Source organism: Manduca sexta, chromosome 28 (genome assembly GCF_014839805.1).
Source record: "Manduca sexta isolate Smith_Timp_Sample1 chromosome 28, JHU_Msex_v1.0, whole genome shotgun sequence".
NCBI lineage: Eukaryota > Metazoa > Arthropoda > Insecta > Lepidoptera > Sphingidae > Manduca > Manduca sexta.
In genome coordinates, this window is record NC_051142.1 from 16,842,774 (window position 1) to 16,858,872 (window position 16,099).

The 16,099-nt window shown below is 34.5% G+C and overlaps 2 protein-coding genes across 16 annotated transcripts in view; one reads left to right on the plus strand and one right to left on the minus strand.

Moving 5' to 3' along the window:
* On the plus strand, window positions 1-1,733 carry LOC119191031. Its single transcript, XM_037444780.1, has 4 exons — window positions 1-40; window positions 218-388; window positions 1,062-1,172; window positions 1,591-1,733. Exons 1-4 carry the CDS (start codon window positions 1-3, stop codon window positions 1,719-1,721), a joined length of 453 nt encoding a protein of 150 aa, XP_037300677.1. The 3' UTR covers window positions 1,722-1,733.
* Window positions 1,734-2,465: 732 nt separating this feature from the next.
* LOC115456183 (mitogen-activated protein kinase-binding protein 1) overlaps window positions 2,466-16,099 on the minus strand; it is a 98,809-nt gene continuing 85,175 nt past the window's right edge. For 14 of the 15 annotated variants that reach the window (XM_037444591.1, XM_037444590.1, XM_037444588.1 and 11 more), the window contains 8 exons: window positions 13,049-13,159; window positions 11,120-11,253; window positions 10,567-10,708; window positions 9,557-9,649; window positions 8,819-8,929; window positions 8,430-8,549; window positions 7,982-8,146; window positions 2,466-7,744 (listed from right to left, as the gene is read on the minus strand). In XM_037444591.1, the coding sequence (XP_037300488.1) occupies window positions 7,593-7,744; window positions 7,982-8,146; window positions 8,430-8,549; window positions 8,819-8,929; window positions 9,557-9,649; window positions 10,567-10,708; window positions 11,120-11,253; window positions 13,049-13,159 (1,028 nt within the window). In that variant the 3' untranslated portion in view covers window positions 2,466-7,592. The remainder of the gene's footprint in view (window positions 7,745-7,981; window positions 8,147-8,429; window positions 8,550-8,818; window positions 8,930-9,556; window positions 9,650-10,566; window positions 10,709-11,119; window positions 11,254-13,048; window positions 13,160-16,099) is intronic. The other variant, XM_037444587.1, reaches the window with a different exon arrangement.

Consider the following 16,099-nt stretch of genomic DNA (forward strand, 5'->3'; position numbering starts at 1 on the left):
ATGGAAATATTGTGCTTGATGTTTATCTTGATTTTAAAAAGTAAGTAGCAGTAGATTTTAATTCAATAAGCCTTTTATAAAACTGGTTTTGACAATCTTTGAAGGATGAAAAAGAATGCTAGATCTACGTCATTATTTATTTATTTATCAAGTGTTGCTTGCGGCTTCGCCTGCGTAAAAATTCTTTGCCGTTGTAGATGTTCCTAAAACACTGCAGCGATTCATAGTACCACATGTACGACGCTGGCACCATTTATTAAAAAAATCATATCGTATCTCATTCCTCGCAAACCTTTCCTAGGCGACAGAGCATTCACCCTCGTAGTCCCCGAAGATGTTCCGGCTGGATTTGCCGCCATTTTTGGATTTTCACCAAGAATATTTAAAGGTAAATGACAATTGACGAATTCCTTAATTATCAGTATGACATACTTTTAAATATAACTTTGTAAAATAAATTATAAATTGTCACCAGTACTCCTTGTTAAAATTATAAACCAATGATTGAAATAAGTATTATATAAATTGTAGATTCTGTGGCCCAATATATACTTTTTACCAATTAATTTGATTTTTATTAGTCAATGGGACCATATTTGCAGTTTCCTCAATTCTAGCTATAAAAAAATATACTCTTACGTCAATTTTTTTTGGTCCTGACGAGAATAGAGGAATTTTACTTTAAATAAGTAGTAGGCATATACTTAATATAGTAGTAAGTTAAGATGTTTTTATTACATAGATACGTTGTCCGAGCTCAACACTGTCAAGAAGAAAGTAAGGTAATTGCCCGACTTAACGGCCAATGAGCGTGCGGCACTAACGTTGTTACGTAACTGTCGATGTATATATATCCTTTTCTAACGAATGTATGCTGCATCTTTTTATCCCTTCTTCGACCCAATTTGTAATTATATGTACAGGTAGGTGAATATAGCAAATAGTGCCCCGTTTTATGTGCCATTTTGTTAGTGTATGACGCGTCTATTTATAAAACATCATTAGTAGTAAGTATATACTTTATATATTAACATAACTGACTCGTGATTTTCAACTTCCAGCCAACGACCACAGGTTTGGTTTTGGTTTCCGATTGGGCAACCACGCGGATTTTCAAGTGTTGTATGAGTTCGGACCCCAAACCGTCACAAAACCTCTGCAGCCTGTTAGTAGTAAGTAGATGTTTTGCTTACCATGATATCTTCGGTAGTTTATTTTAGAAGCTAATGGTATGGTATGATGTGTTCTGTGAAGCGAAGGTTAAAACACCTGTCTTCTCTTAAATTGAAATATTTTCAGTGTATATGCATGTCATATCTCAATCAAAAATTACGCATTGGAGATTAACTAGGCCAGCATCATTCTTCATTTGTTTCTTTCCTGCCCAGCTCCACCAGATCCGAGGCAGTAACAAGGCCATGAGGTTATTAGCATCATATTAGCAGACACTAATTCGTTTAAAAATATAATTTGACTAAGTACCGCTTTACTTGCGCTGTCCTTTAAGTACTTTACATAAACCAAAAAAAATTATCGTTACTATATTGCATTGCCGCGATGAATTAAAAATTGAAATTTTGTTATTTTAAGGAACTCGCTCACTCAATTACCGGGAACAGTTGACCAAAAGGCGGCCCATACTGGATTTCTTGCTGCGCATCGGGATACTGCAGGACTCTTCGTATAAATACGATATTATTCATAATAATGGCGTCAATTAACCAAGATACATACCGTAGGTACTTGATTATATGATATCTGTGTGAAGAATTAGAGCTATACTTATCTATTTTTTAGCTAATTATTATTTTGTTACTTTCAGGCATCACATAACTTAAACATTACAGGAAATAAAGTATGCGGGATAGTTGGAGACATAATTCTTGAGGCTGGGCCCCCAGCAAAACAGCGTGCTAGCTTTATTTTTAGACGCTGTGTATTCGAAACATATAATACATAATATGATAGAAAAGAAAATTAAACATATTTATAATGTGGATTTTTTTTATAATATGGATATTGTTTGATTAACAATGAAACTGCCTCTAAGATTGTTGATTCCGTGCATATAAAATAGACATTATATTAATTTTCAACCAACACTACTAGTTACACAATTTATTGAGGAACATTCTAGTGGTTTCAAATTTAAAAAAAAAGTTAAATTGTTTTTTTATTGTAATTATTCTTTCTCATCTCTCATCTCATCTCATCAGCCTACAACTGTCCACTGCTGAATTATTCGTTAATCTATGCATATTCTCTCTCATAATTGCCGTAAAGGAATGAAACGATTGCTCAAGGCCGTTTGCTCGAGTGTGGGCCTTAACCCCTAAAGCCAACTTGGCAAAAACGCGCCCTAATCGCTAAAATAATCAATAAAAAGTACCCATTTTTTTATAAGTAACTAAATAATACTAAAATCTTTTTAGTTTAACATACAAACCTACAAATAAAATACAATATACATTTTAATTTCCTTTTTATTTCATCATAAAAATGTCCTTGACTTGCGTCACCTATTTATTTACATTAAAAATAAAAGTTACAATTTGATGCGCGTAAATTATACCGCCATTTTGTGAAACACAAAATGGCCGAAGCGTGTCATAAAAAACTATGAATAAAGCGTATGGTTTTGGGAATAAAAGCAGGCCCGTATCCAGTTTAGAGAGTTGTGGGTATATTACCCCCATAAATAGTCTGATGGGATAAGTAAAAAAGTGTAAAATTAAGCTCAAGATACAGATAACAATAACATAGGTAACTTGCTACATGTAAAAAGCCAAGTGTAAAATAAACTCCCCGTGCGCTAAATCTGGTTATAGACCTGCTCTGTTCCCTAATTTTATCAGAATTAATATGACTTAATACACTATTATGGCATATGCTAGTATAAATATAGTATTTAAAACCAAGTTTTGGTTCTCTGGTTTAATTTATTCCGCCTTTAATACTTTCGATGCGAATTGTCAAATATCACATTGTAACTCGGTCCCGTAAAAAAATAAATAATTTATTTCCAGGGTAATAATCGGTTCAACAAATCATTTCAGAGCGCTTTTTGGTCCCAGAGCACTCAGAAGTGCAAAAATATTAGCAAAACATACATTCGCCGCGAATTGGACCTGTAATATTATTCAAGCAACTTCATTAATACAATGTTATATAAACTAGTAATCTTTTACGCTTTCGATTGTTCTTAGGGTCATACCATTATTAGAAAAAAGACCAGAGCCGTACTTTGGCTTTATATAAGGGGGGTATGGACAATTATTATTATTCATTGAATGTAACTTACCTTCCAGAAAACCAAAACTCAGTTCTGCAAATATATCATCGTAGCGATTCGTAATTTTTCTTTGTTATGGATTTTAACACTTAAGAGCTCATAAAAAGACCACATTCCACCAAAACCTATTTGCACGGTTTCATTCCGATTTAAAATTCTACCAAAGGATCGCTACAATATATCTGAAAAAAAAAAAACGAAAAGAAAAAATGTAAATAACTCTGTGACATTCCTTAGCGCAATTCCACGTATCTATATATTCAAATCCATCCGACTTAAACATAGTGTAGGTTTGTTCATACAACTCGAAATCTCGTCACACAACATTCACGGATATCCTGTCATGTCAAATGTGAACCTTATTATTAACACCATAATTTTGCCATTAATTAAACGTTTATATATAAACAAACCTCCACGATCCGATCTGCAAATCCTCTAATCAATTCCAACTAGAAAAAAATATGAAAAAGGAAAAGAAACGTAAAAAAAGGAAAATAAAAAGAAAAAATACTCGTAATAAATTGTAATATCATAAACATTATTAAACATTAGTCTTTTCGCATAAATGGCATTTATAATTTTGAACATTAAATAAAAAAAAACTATCTACATCGTTCGATAACTGTGCTATATCGTCGAGCGTGAACGGACCTTATCGACTGAGGTACGTTCATACCATACAGACACATATCCGAAAAGAAAGAAATTAAATTACAGACAGTTAAATATGTATAATATGTATAATCTTCCTATAATTATGAAATAAGCGTTGAGCATAAGGTATAGGGTCAGAAGACGAAATTAATAATACTATGCTAAAAAGAAATAACGGTTCAGACCTATACCTCATTGCTCAAACCTGTACAAATAATAGAAACCTTAAAAATTAATAAAGTGTGAAATATAAAACCCCATGAAAATATAGAAATACAACAGAAAAAAATAGTTCAGTTAGATAAAACAATAAGTCAACATAGGTAAAAATAGGGTTTACAACTGTCTGTTCTATAATTCAGAAAAGGGAAGACCATAGAGAATATATTTTGTAAAATAATTACAATGCCCCAGTTAGGATTGATCAATTAAGACAAATACAATAGTGATTATAAAAATTTAAGTATTTGATTAATTAATGTGGTTGCTAATTATTATGGTGTAGTCATTTCAGAACAAAAAAAAACTTTTTAATTACTTAAGATCATAAGTTTAATTTTGAAACAAATTTAATATTTTTTATGCTTTAAAATCCTAAAAGAATCCAACACATATCTTACAATTTCCTAAACCATTCAATTATTTCCGTAGCCCTACCCACACTCACACAAATAATAATTAAAAATTAAACCAATATGAAACATGGAAACGTCACGTGTGGTATGAACGCACCTAGTCATATAAAAATAACACCTCGCACAAACAAAAACATGAGTCATAACCGTGTGTTATTTACAAAACTTCATCTACTTACTTTATCACATGCATACATTACTATCATTATTAATTAATAATTATAAAAAAAAATTGTGACGAATTCTAAATTTCAACATTGACAATACTTGGACGATTTCGAAGATTTTTTGCTCCTTTTTTTGCATTTTTTGAGCGAATTCACAAATATATTGCCATCTCGCTCTCTAGAGGGACTCATTTGCTTTTTATTCCGCAAAGACGTTTGTCTCATCTCTCATATATTTATAATACTGAGCTATTATAAACATACCGCTACCTCAACCTTTAGTAAGAAGCGATATGTCTGCGCTCTTTCCACAATGTCATTTCTCGAACATACGAGACAGTCCGTTAATTTAACAATATGGCTATCTCGCTCACACATATAGATGTATCATCCCTCTCACTGTATAAACCACATCAATAAGTTGTCTTTTATAACATAAGGTAATTTAAAACCGACACACATAAAAGCGGTGCAACGCAACGCACACATATGCCATCTTCTACGTGACGTCAGATATCCCTATCACGTGTATGAATGCATGTTGCTTTCCCGCAGTGTGGCACCACTTTAGATTGCATAACGATTGAAAATCGTATGATAGCGATGTCATCATAGCAACCTCGGCATTAAAACCGTTAAAGATAAAAACGTTCCTGTTTTTGTCTTTGAAATCACGACATTGTCATCGACTATATTGAAGTGAGATCATTAGACATTACCGAGGTCACTATATGATTACTGATGACAAACAAAACAATATCTTCAGAGACATGCGCTCATACACTAATTTTATGGCGCATACAAAGACAGTGACAATATAAGTTAACACATATTGCTATTTACTTCATTAAGGCGCAAATAGCCAAACAAAGCCACAAGATCCTGCATTTCACATATAACATTAATAGTATGCCAACCTTCTTAATTTAAAGAGAAATCAAACGTTCAAGTTTGCATAAAGTCCCCCTAAACTAATGACGGTCGGCACAAATAAGTAAAACATTATGTATGTAGTAGTGAAATAAATGGGAAGACATATAGTATATTGTCCGACTGGTCATAATTTACATAGCACTATTAGTAGTGCATGTAGTCGGCCTATTTGCAGACCATACTATGTATGAAGTTATACCAACACATAGAATAATCAAGTTTTATCGGTACTGACTTTTGATATGTGCGACGTGCGTGACATGCAGCGCTGTTTATCGATATTGCCTTAGCAAAAATCCAAAAATTACTTGTAACAATTTTGCACGCAAATTGTCTTGAATTAGATTACAATTGCATGGATTTGTGTGCTTAGTTGTATGTTAGAACGGCACGATGTCAGTATCTCGCATTTTGCGCACAATTAATAATAATTAAATTGCATCCGTTTACCAAAAGTTCGGCACAAAATCGTAAAAATGGAATTCTCATGTCAGTCACAAGTGCTTATTCACTTATTTCATTAATAAAAATACTGAAAATTGAACTAAAACAACAACACAAGACATAAAAGGAATAAGAAAGTTTGATACCTTTACTAAATAACGTGACATAACTATGATCGATATTTTTAACTGCCAGGGTAAAATACAGTGTACCGGGCAATATTATGGTGGCCACAAATATACTAACATATAATATCTTCTAGATTTTATTTAGACCATAATATACCAAGTTACTTAGTGTAAGACGTTATCTTTAAACAATACAATAGTTAATCACCACACAACACAAATTGGAATTATAAAACATTGTCTTTTAAATGGCTAAATAATAAACTGAAATGCAAATTTGAATGCACCACATCTGGTCTTTTTACCGAATTTATTTCACAATATTGTGTTCAAAGTTTTCGTTTCCGTGTGCCTCAATAAGGCGTAAAACCAGCTGAGCTAGTTTCAGTCCCCGTATTGGCATAAATGTAGGCAACGCGCGATAAACTCGTATCTCCTAAACCCATTTTTACAGCATTCAAGGAACATAATGGTAATTCTGGAATGACGGTATTTTCATTTTGCATATCATTGCCAAAATGAGAACTAAAATTTTAGATAAAAAAAATGGCGCTCTAGTTCACTTCTTGTATTTCTGCAATAGTGGCGACACAGTCGAACGAAAACTATCGATATTTTAGTCTAACTTTACATAAAAAAGACTTAAGAAATGAGAAGACAAAGGAATACGTCTATAACAATTATATGCAGTAGGAAATATAGTTAAAGTTTTGTTACTAAAGAATGTCGATATTGATGGTAATATGCAGATATACTTCAAAATACCGACTCGACACTTTTTTGTGCCTCTCTTGCAAAAAGTTTTGGCAATTTAACTATAGTTCGTCATATTCATAAAGTTCCTTACATTAGTAGTAGACACAGTCAAAACATTTTTTTTATTAGTTTTTCCATGCCAATTGACTAAACAGGCAAGTAGTGTATATTTGATAGTAGATTTTTTTTGTAACATTTTAATATAACTTTTCTGCGTCTCACAACAATTATGTCCTTTTCCCAATAATCGTCGAGAAAAGGTCGATTTATTCCATGTAACTTCTCACTTTGCCGAATTATCTACATTTTCTCTATAAGAAACGTCGATAACGTATTTTCTCACCAACCTAGACCTCACACTCGATATACATATTTTTTCGATGTTTCAAATAACTTACTTTAATTTATGAAGTCAACATTACATTTATCGACATTATTTACACACCACAAGATGGTCTGAAGATAATTATCGATATATTTTTGTTTCACGTTACTCTCACTAGTGTCCATCTATACCGATGTGTCACGAGATGTTACACAAAAGTCTGTATTACATCTTTGTCGACAGTTCGTAAGTGTACTAGCTGTCTCCGCCGGGTTCCCTCGTGTTGGGCGGCAGGCTGTGCGGACTCGACGGGAACTGGTTCACCATTTTGCTTTGCATCATGTTGAGGAGTATGTCTGAGTATTGTTCGATGAGGGACATGGCGGGATTACCGGCGCCTGTCGATTCTGTCGATACAAATGTTGGATATACATTAATACATACGTCTCTATTCAGGAACTATGTCAACGTCACCAATAATTATCGACTGTCAGAAGTGACTGAATGAGTCATAGAAAATTACTTGTATCAACCACTAAATCAGTCTATGCTCGTTCCACTTCTTTTAGCAACATTTGGCGAGCTCAAAATTATTGTCCCTTATTTCTAAAACAAGTCGTGTGTGGCCGTTCAAACATTCTTACCTTTAGACACCAGGTGTTCCAGTTTTTGCCTGGTGGAGTCTACATTCAGGCCCCTGTAGTCTCCGTCGGTGGAGGACAGGCTGCTGAGCGCGTCGCCGCCGTTCTGCGGCCGGTTGACGGCACTGCGCAGCACTTTCTGCGTCTCTAGAATGGCTGCTTCCAATCCTGTAGGCGAGGAAGGGCAAGGAAACATAGTTTATAAGAAACTGTAGCATTGTCTAGCTTATGTTAAAGGTAATCTTTTAATTTTTCGTGTCACGCCAACTTTTTATATTTGAAAAATACAATTAGTGTTTTTTTATTTTGTCAACGTGGCTGGATGCTTATGCGCGTAAGGGAATATTAAAATTTTGTCAGATAGCTGGCTTCTGACATCTCTTACAACTTACACTATGGTTAGACTAACAGTCCATAGTACTAGCTAAATAAAATGGTGTAATGTACTGACCACTGATGTCAGCGGCGGCGTTGGGCTCGCGCTGCAGACTGGCGTACAGCTGCACCACCTTGCACGCAGTCTTCGTCAGCTGCTCCGTCAGCGCCGAGCACAGCTGCGACGATGACGATACTGAACAACACATTATATCAGATAAATACATCTTTAGGAGAAAATTTTAGTTTATATGTTCAGCAGTGGGCTTCCAAAGGCTGATGATAATAAGATCAATACATCATACTGTCTGTATAGTACTTTAGGATTAAACGTATATACCATTTGATGGTATTTTGTTCTTAAGTTATCCAGATAACATCTTTGACCATTTTAATTTTTATCTACCTTCGTCCATTCTTCTTAAAGTTTAGCAAATTGATTTTGTGATATATTGTGATACTTACAGTTCGCATCTGTAGCTTGTTCCGGCTTAGCTCTCTGCCTTGTATTTGCGGTGAGCCTGGCTGTCACTTCCCTGGCCTTCGCTGAGAGGTCTCTCTCACTGCCGCTGCGACCTATCATGTAGGAAGCATTTTACTTGTACGATAATGAACCAAGACCGCACTTTTAGGTAAAAGTTAAATATGGTAGAGTCCAAATACAATATCGACTTAAGTCTTTATGGTGACCAATATTTAAATCGAAGCTAACAAAGGGTTTATAATTACTTTGTTAAATAACTTCGCTTTCTAAGATAATCAACGTAACTTCTGAGATCAATTATTTTTACTGCTTCGTTGGATAATACGATATTATTAATATACACTGAATGTTTAAAGCCTACGTGATGTACTGTGTAGTGACCATTGACGTATATTCTATAGACACGAACGTCCATACAAACTATTTGTTCAAATCTGAACTAAAATGGCGACCAAAACGTCACTGTTATAACCTATTTATTCAGTTGAACAACAAATAATTTTACTTATTTCATTAATTTTTTTTTTTCACATCCAGGTTTTCACTCAGACTCGATTTCTTATATTTTGAGCGTCACTCCCTACATAACCACAAGCTGTCAATATAGACACCATACTAAAGTTGTACGGATTGCAGTTGAATTCGGTTGAACACAGTGAATGTTTGGAACGTCAAATCTAGTACGTAGTATATATATTACCGACGGTAGTGACACTCACCGATCCGGCGCTGGTTGTCGCTCCTCTGCGCCTTGTCGGCGCGCTCGTCGGCCTCGGAGCTGGACTCCTCGTGCGCGCCGGTGTTGAGGTTCACTGCGCGCCAGGGTGGGGTCAAGCGTGGGGTTGAGAGCGAGTTATTGTGGGCTTCGTGTCGACTTTACTTGTGGCTTTGTTATGTACTAATTACACATTACGTAACTCATATTCTAAAGAAGTAGCGGCGAATAACTATTATAATTTATTGGTGATTCTAAATCACAATTTATTTCAAGTAACGTAAACCGTAAGTATTACATTCAAATCGTTGCTTTAATATTAATAATAATTGCATCTTATCATGTGTTATTTTTCGACCATAATTATCAATTGAGTAAAAAAACATAGCAGACAAATAAAATCGACAATAGTTGGTGTAGATGTAATTTTATATTAGTTTCATTTCAGTAATGATATATAAGTAGACATTACTATATTAATTTAAAAGACTTCTATTATTATTTTATAATTAGTTTATTCAAAACCGACTTCCGTCTCAAAGAAATCGTAGAAGTGTCGTTATTCGACTAAATTAAGGAGATTTCTCTATAAACTTGTTAATAGAGACTGGATTATATGCAGTGGCTCACAAAATCACTATGGTAATTTTATTTTTATTGACCTTTAATAAGCTATATTATATTTACAAAAAAATAACTGCAAAAAAGAACAATGAGATGAAACAACTTTTCAAATAATAGATTTTTTATAAATTCTTATAAGTTTTTCTTAAACATTAATTTAGTATATAAATAATGATAAAGATAATTTAAAATACATATTAATTAAAACGATTAAGTTTAAAAAATAATTCGCGTGATATACAAAACCCATTAATATTTAGATCACAGTTTGTACTTTAAAAAAAACAGCACCTTTCAATCTTTTGCCCCTTCATATAACCCAGTCTCTATCCACACTAAATCTACAAGGCAACATTACCCTACATAATACTATACTACTAATGAACTGACCAGCACTGTACGCGTTGGCAAGACCTCGCCTCCGGGCCGTGTTGGCGGCCGCCTTGTTCATCGAGCTGATGGTGGGCCGCATCAGACCCTGGGCACGCGGGGGTTGCTGCCTGGATGGTTGAGGGTCCGACTCCGAATCACTCTGGAGGGCGGTAATTTTATGGAATTGTTACATTATTGCAGCTGTTAACTGATCTTGGAAAATATAATCTCTTGGACATTTCATCATTAACGACATGATATTTTTCTATATTGTATGACTAGATGATTTTAATCAGTATCAATTATCGAGGAATGAGACAACTAATATCTCGGGCAGTTGCGGCCTTAATCGACGTGAGGCCCCGGGCAAAGGCAAAAAACGACACAAGGCCCCACGTTGAATAAAACAGAACTGACGCAAGGCCTGGAAGGAACGAAAACAAACTTCCCGATTTTAACAATTTCGTGAGTAAAATGCTAATATAAGGTTCTTCAAGGCTCGGCGAAGTTCCAGTTTCCCAGGAGGCGCGGGGCGCCTAAGCTAATAAAGAATAATAGTTACATCACTGACCTGGTTCAGAACACCGACGCTGGAGCTCCTAGTCATGTTGGACTTGTTGGAGTAGCGCGGCGCGGGTCGCGCGAACCCGCCCGGCGACTTGGAAGAGTTGCCGCCTTGTGGGGTCGACGGCTTCGACGACTGGCCTGCAAGTGCGAAATAGTTATACAAAATTCTGAGCATATCAGTGGAGAAGTGTCCATATAACACGATTCCTGCAAGCTTCCCTTTTGTATCTTATGTAATTTCTAATAATAATCATTAGAACGATTTGCAGACCGCCTTTATACATATTAGTACCTATATTAAAATTTTCATCCTTCGCCACTGGAGTAAATTATATTAGGTGTTATTTTTATTCATTTTACGGAATATTACTTTATAAAATAATATTTCTAAACTCGGTACATATATTTATTAAATGTCTCTATCGATTACATCACGCTGCTAAGATTTGTCACGGATTTTTGAATATTGAGGTTACTTTAATGCCAAATTAATCAAAATATTTTTACTATCGATTATTATTGATAAATTCATACGAAAACTGTAAGAGACGAAAATAAGTTAATGATTAAAAATATATAGAGATGGTCATTGATACAGAAAGCTTGTGAATAAGCCTTATATAAAAGATGAAATTCTTCATAAAAGGCAAACAAGTAAATATATCACCTGTTGGTAAGCGATCGCAACTGCACACCAACATGATACAACTCTAAATAACAGTGAGTTTATTGCTTATTTAAGCGTGAAATGGTAATTGCAAAAACCAATGACGTTATGCTCTGGTTATTTATTTATTTAATGGTATGTAACGGTCAAAAATACAATAAGGAAATAGTCATGGACTCCACACGACCAACGAGATATTTTTAATGAAAATATTTTTATCGTACTTAATTAAACATAGACACGTCTATCAATTCTAATATGAAGGGCTACATTTCCTTAAATTTAACCGTATTTTTTTTATTTCCTTAGTAGGTAAACGAGCAATCGGTCCACCTGATGGTAAGCAGAAGCCATCGCCCATATATTTTGCAATGGCAGGAGCACGGCCTTGCCTATCGGGAGGTGAAGTCTCGTTTAAAAGGACAAGTCATAGCACTCAAGGAACACCGATGCAGGACGTTCATTCCTTTAGAAATTTTAATATATAATTTTTTATTGTAAAAGAATAGAAAAATTCTGTATTTCTCTCCTTCCTCCTCGATATACCAGGAAATGTGAGAATTAACAAAACTACAACTATGTTACCTGCAAATGAATTAGTGTAACTAAAAACTAATTTAACATGCAAATACAGAAACACATAAAGCGCCACAATAAGCATGCAAGCTGAAATAGGTATTTATTTAGAATTAGTAATAATAATTTTATTGATTTTAATTATTCTAACACCAATAATTCCCTGCTATTATATTTTTTTTATTATTGTAAATATTTTCAAGTTTGACCATTGTTATCTAAATAACTTCAACCAAGAAGACCTAAACAAATAAAGTTTGAAATAAAGGTAGAAACTTAAATATCACCTTAAATTCATATAATTTATTTTGTCATATAAAATAAATTAAATAATTATATATTTATGTTAATTTAACTAGAAGAATAGAACAGTCGAATTGTGAGTAATTAAACAATTCTACATAGTAATCCAAAATGAAGAATTTTATAAATACAAGGAAATATCATTAACTTGTGCATGTTATTACGTCTAAAGTTTAAATCATACTACATGTTGTTAAGTCTGAATTCTAAACCATGTTGGCAATTTCCAGCGTAATAACCTAACCATACACTCCCAACACCATCAAATCTCCTACAAAAACACTGTAAACATTTAAATTTCAACCATAATTACTGTAATATCAGGTTCAAAAAACCCTCCACCCAGTACCAACACATTATTTTTATCACGCCGCCACCGCGACCCACCTTGGTTCCGGGGCGCTGGCATCGGTTTAGCGGCGAGGTCCGAGAGCGAGATCGCTCTCCGCATGCCGGCGCTCTCCTCCTCGCGATCGGACGCGGACGCGTGCCGGCCCGCTACGCAATGCGGATAGTTTAACTCATGCAGAGAGGACGAGAACAATCTGATTTTTGAGGAGATTGAGTATTTTTTTCGGGGACTATGTATCTCTTGGAAGAAGTAGCTTAGAATGTGATTATGAAAAAAAGGCAAACAAAATAATATTTGTGTACAACAGTTTGCTTTGAGAAAATAATAATTTTTGTTACATTTTTTCCAATACAAGTTTTAGTAAAAATTGTTAGAATTAAATAACAAGTTACCCTTTTGAAAAAAAAAATATCAGATTGCTCTCAAGATGCGGAAAAGGCAAAAAAATCAAATAATCTTTTCATCACGCACATATGCACTATATAAAAACATGCATACAGAGAAAAAAATGCTTAAAAATTTTAAATATTATTTATCGTAAGTGGCAACACTGAAAAATAAAAACATTTATAAAAAGCTGAACAACGCGTTTCGTGGTAAATTGTGAAGATGGACAGGCAGTGCTAACAGCGCAAAGAAATACGTCTTGAAAACCTATTTTTTTTTTGTTTTCGCATTCAACATTAGCAAGCTGATTCAACAAGCAACTGGATGTATCCTAACAATTCCTCATCCTATGCAACATATTAGAATTGTCACATTTACAGTAAGCTATCTGGATCTAAAGTTCTGTAGTACCTTTGCACCCAATGACTGCCGCGGTCAAGTACATTTATGTCTAACAATAGCATTGCATAGATTACACTGACATGGAACTCGCAAATTAACAAAATAATATCGATTAACAACTAGAAATCAGTTGCTCAAAGTAATTATTAACGGAATTTTCTCCTGCACATTAAAAAATACCTATCCATTTAAGTATCATAAATTAATTTACATTTACCTAAGACTGCCTTCACCTTCACAATTTATGTCAAGCGCAACAAAAAACTGGGGAACCGCAACAATATTTGTTCGAAACATGCAGTCCCGACCTTGTAGAGGCGCGAATTTCGGCGGAAGAACCGGCATGGACACCTTCTTAGCCAGACACATCCTTAGACCACTCCCGCACTGAACCATCGGTCTGGTGCCAAAAAAACGATTCTCCATACAAAGTCTCGGAGTAGGCACCCTCAAAATCTTCCTAAATGGTGTCTTTGGCCTATTAAAGCCATAAAAGGAAAGTCTTTTCGGTGAATTGGTACAACTCGAACTGGTCGTTGACGATTCATAATTTTCACTGTCCAGATGGACATCAGTTTTCGGAACTATAGTCTCGTTATAGACTCTTTGCTTTAGACTTTTAGGTCCAACATCAGTTGGTACGGTATTGTTGAGTTTTATAGGGTCGTTATTACCAGTGTTGACGGACTCGTTCATGCATTCTATTTCTTTGACAGTAACCAAACCTATTTGATCTGTATCAAGTATATCGGGAAGCGACAAATTTCGTTTAATCTCTTTGTTATCTGCACTGTTTTCAGTATCAGTTTCAGCTTCTTCTAAAGTAAGTGAAGTGTAATTACTTGATTGCTTAGTGGCCAATTTCTCGAACTTTCTAGAAAGCACTTTAACAACACCTTTACCATCATTTATATTTGCACTTAAAGGTCTCATACGCCATTCTTTAAGTATTTTCTCTTGTAAAATTTTTCGCTCCTCCATTTCAACTAGTTTGTTAATAATTTCAATTTTCCGTTCTATGTATTTGTATTTTTTTATCTCTTCTTCAATTGGTGCTATATTTTCTTTAGCATCTGCATGACGACTATGACACGGTATCGAATCTTTATCATTTTTGGCTATTTTAAGATTGATATGGTCTTTTATAGATTTTCCAAACGGATACTTATTTTCTTGCTCTGCATAGTAATCTAAAGAATCTTTCGCAAAGTCCTCAATAACGTCCAAAGAATCCATGCTAACTTGTTTCATCCTCTCCATTTTCTGCATAGCATAGACCTCTAGACTATCCATTTGCATTTCAGACTTATTTTCATTCACATCTTTTTCTTTGACAAATACGTGAAATGTTTTTTCCGAATTGTCGGTAGCTTCAGTTTTGTTATTATCTTCGTCCGATTTTTTATTAGCTAAGTAATTCTTGTTATGGAGTCCGTCTAACTTAGCTTTGTATTGGGAAGATATTGAAGAACTTAATCCAGATTTATCAAGTCCTGCCTTTAGCCGATTATTCATTTTAACCGAAGATGTTCTTTTTATAGGTTTCGGTGGTTTATGTGGAACAAATTCCATTGAAATTTTATTATTATTTTTCTGCCCAGATGCTCTTTCTAAACTCTTTGTAGCGTTATTATATTTAGTTCCATTAGCTTTGTCTTTATTTAATTGATTTTTCGTAACCTTATTCTGTGAACTCTTTCGTATTTGCTCTTCGAATTTCTCTAAATTCTTTTGCACGTGCGAATTACGTTTTTCCATTAGATTTTTTAATGGATTTGGCTTTGACGCTGGCTCTAGGACTACTTCGAAGCTACAGCTTTTAGATTTAGGCATAACATGCTGATCACACCCAGATAAGTCGTTTCTATACTTATGTTTTTCAGTAAAATTAGGTTGTAATGATTTAGTCGTATTTGTCATATAGTCAGCTTTGTTGAGTCTAGGTATTTCATCGCTAGGTTTCTTTTCTTTAGTGTATTGTTGAATATTATTCCCATCAAAGTAATATGCTATGTTAGCCGGCGGCGGTTGCTTACTAGCAGAATCGTAGAGACTTTTTGACCTTGTAACTGTTTTATGCCCATCGACTGGTATATCAAACCCGTATACTTTACTAACCGGGTTATTAGTTACTCCTATCATATTTTGCATTTGGTTATGATTTATATGATCCCTGTAATTAGGGCTGGTGCCTTCAAAGTAGTTATTATACATATACCCCCCAAAATAAGGTGCGTTATTGGGGCTTGAACCGTAACTTTTTGAAGAATTGTCAAATTCGTAACAGCTTTTGCTAT

What these genes read in the sequence shown, in the direction of transcription:
- LOC119191031 (XM_037444780.1), top strand. Translation starts at nt 1, where the DNA reads ATGGAAATATTGTGCTTGATGTTTATCTTGATTTTAAAAA. An exon ending in GTTTATCTTGATTTTAAAAA is followed by an intron (nt 41 to 217) that starts GTAAGTAGCAGT and finishes AAAACACTGCAG; the next exon opens with CGATTCATAGTACCACATGT. An exon ending in TTCACCAAGAATATTTAAAG is followed by an intron (nt 389 to 1,061) that starts GTAAATGACAAT and finishes TTCAACTTCCAG; the next exon opens with CCAACGACCACAGGTTTGGT.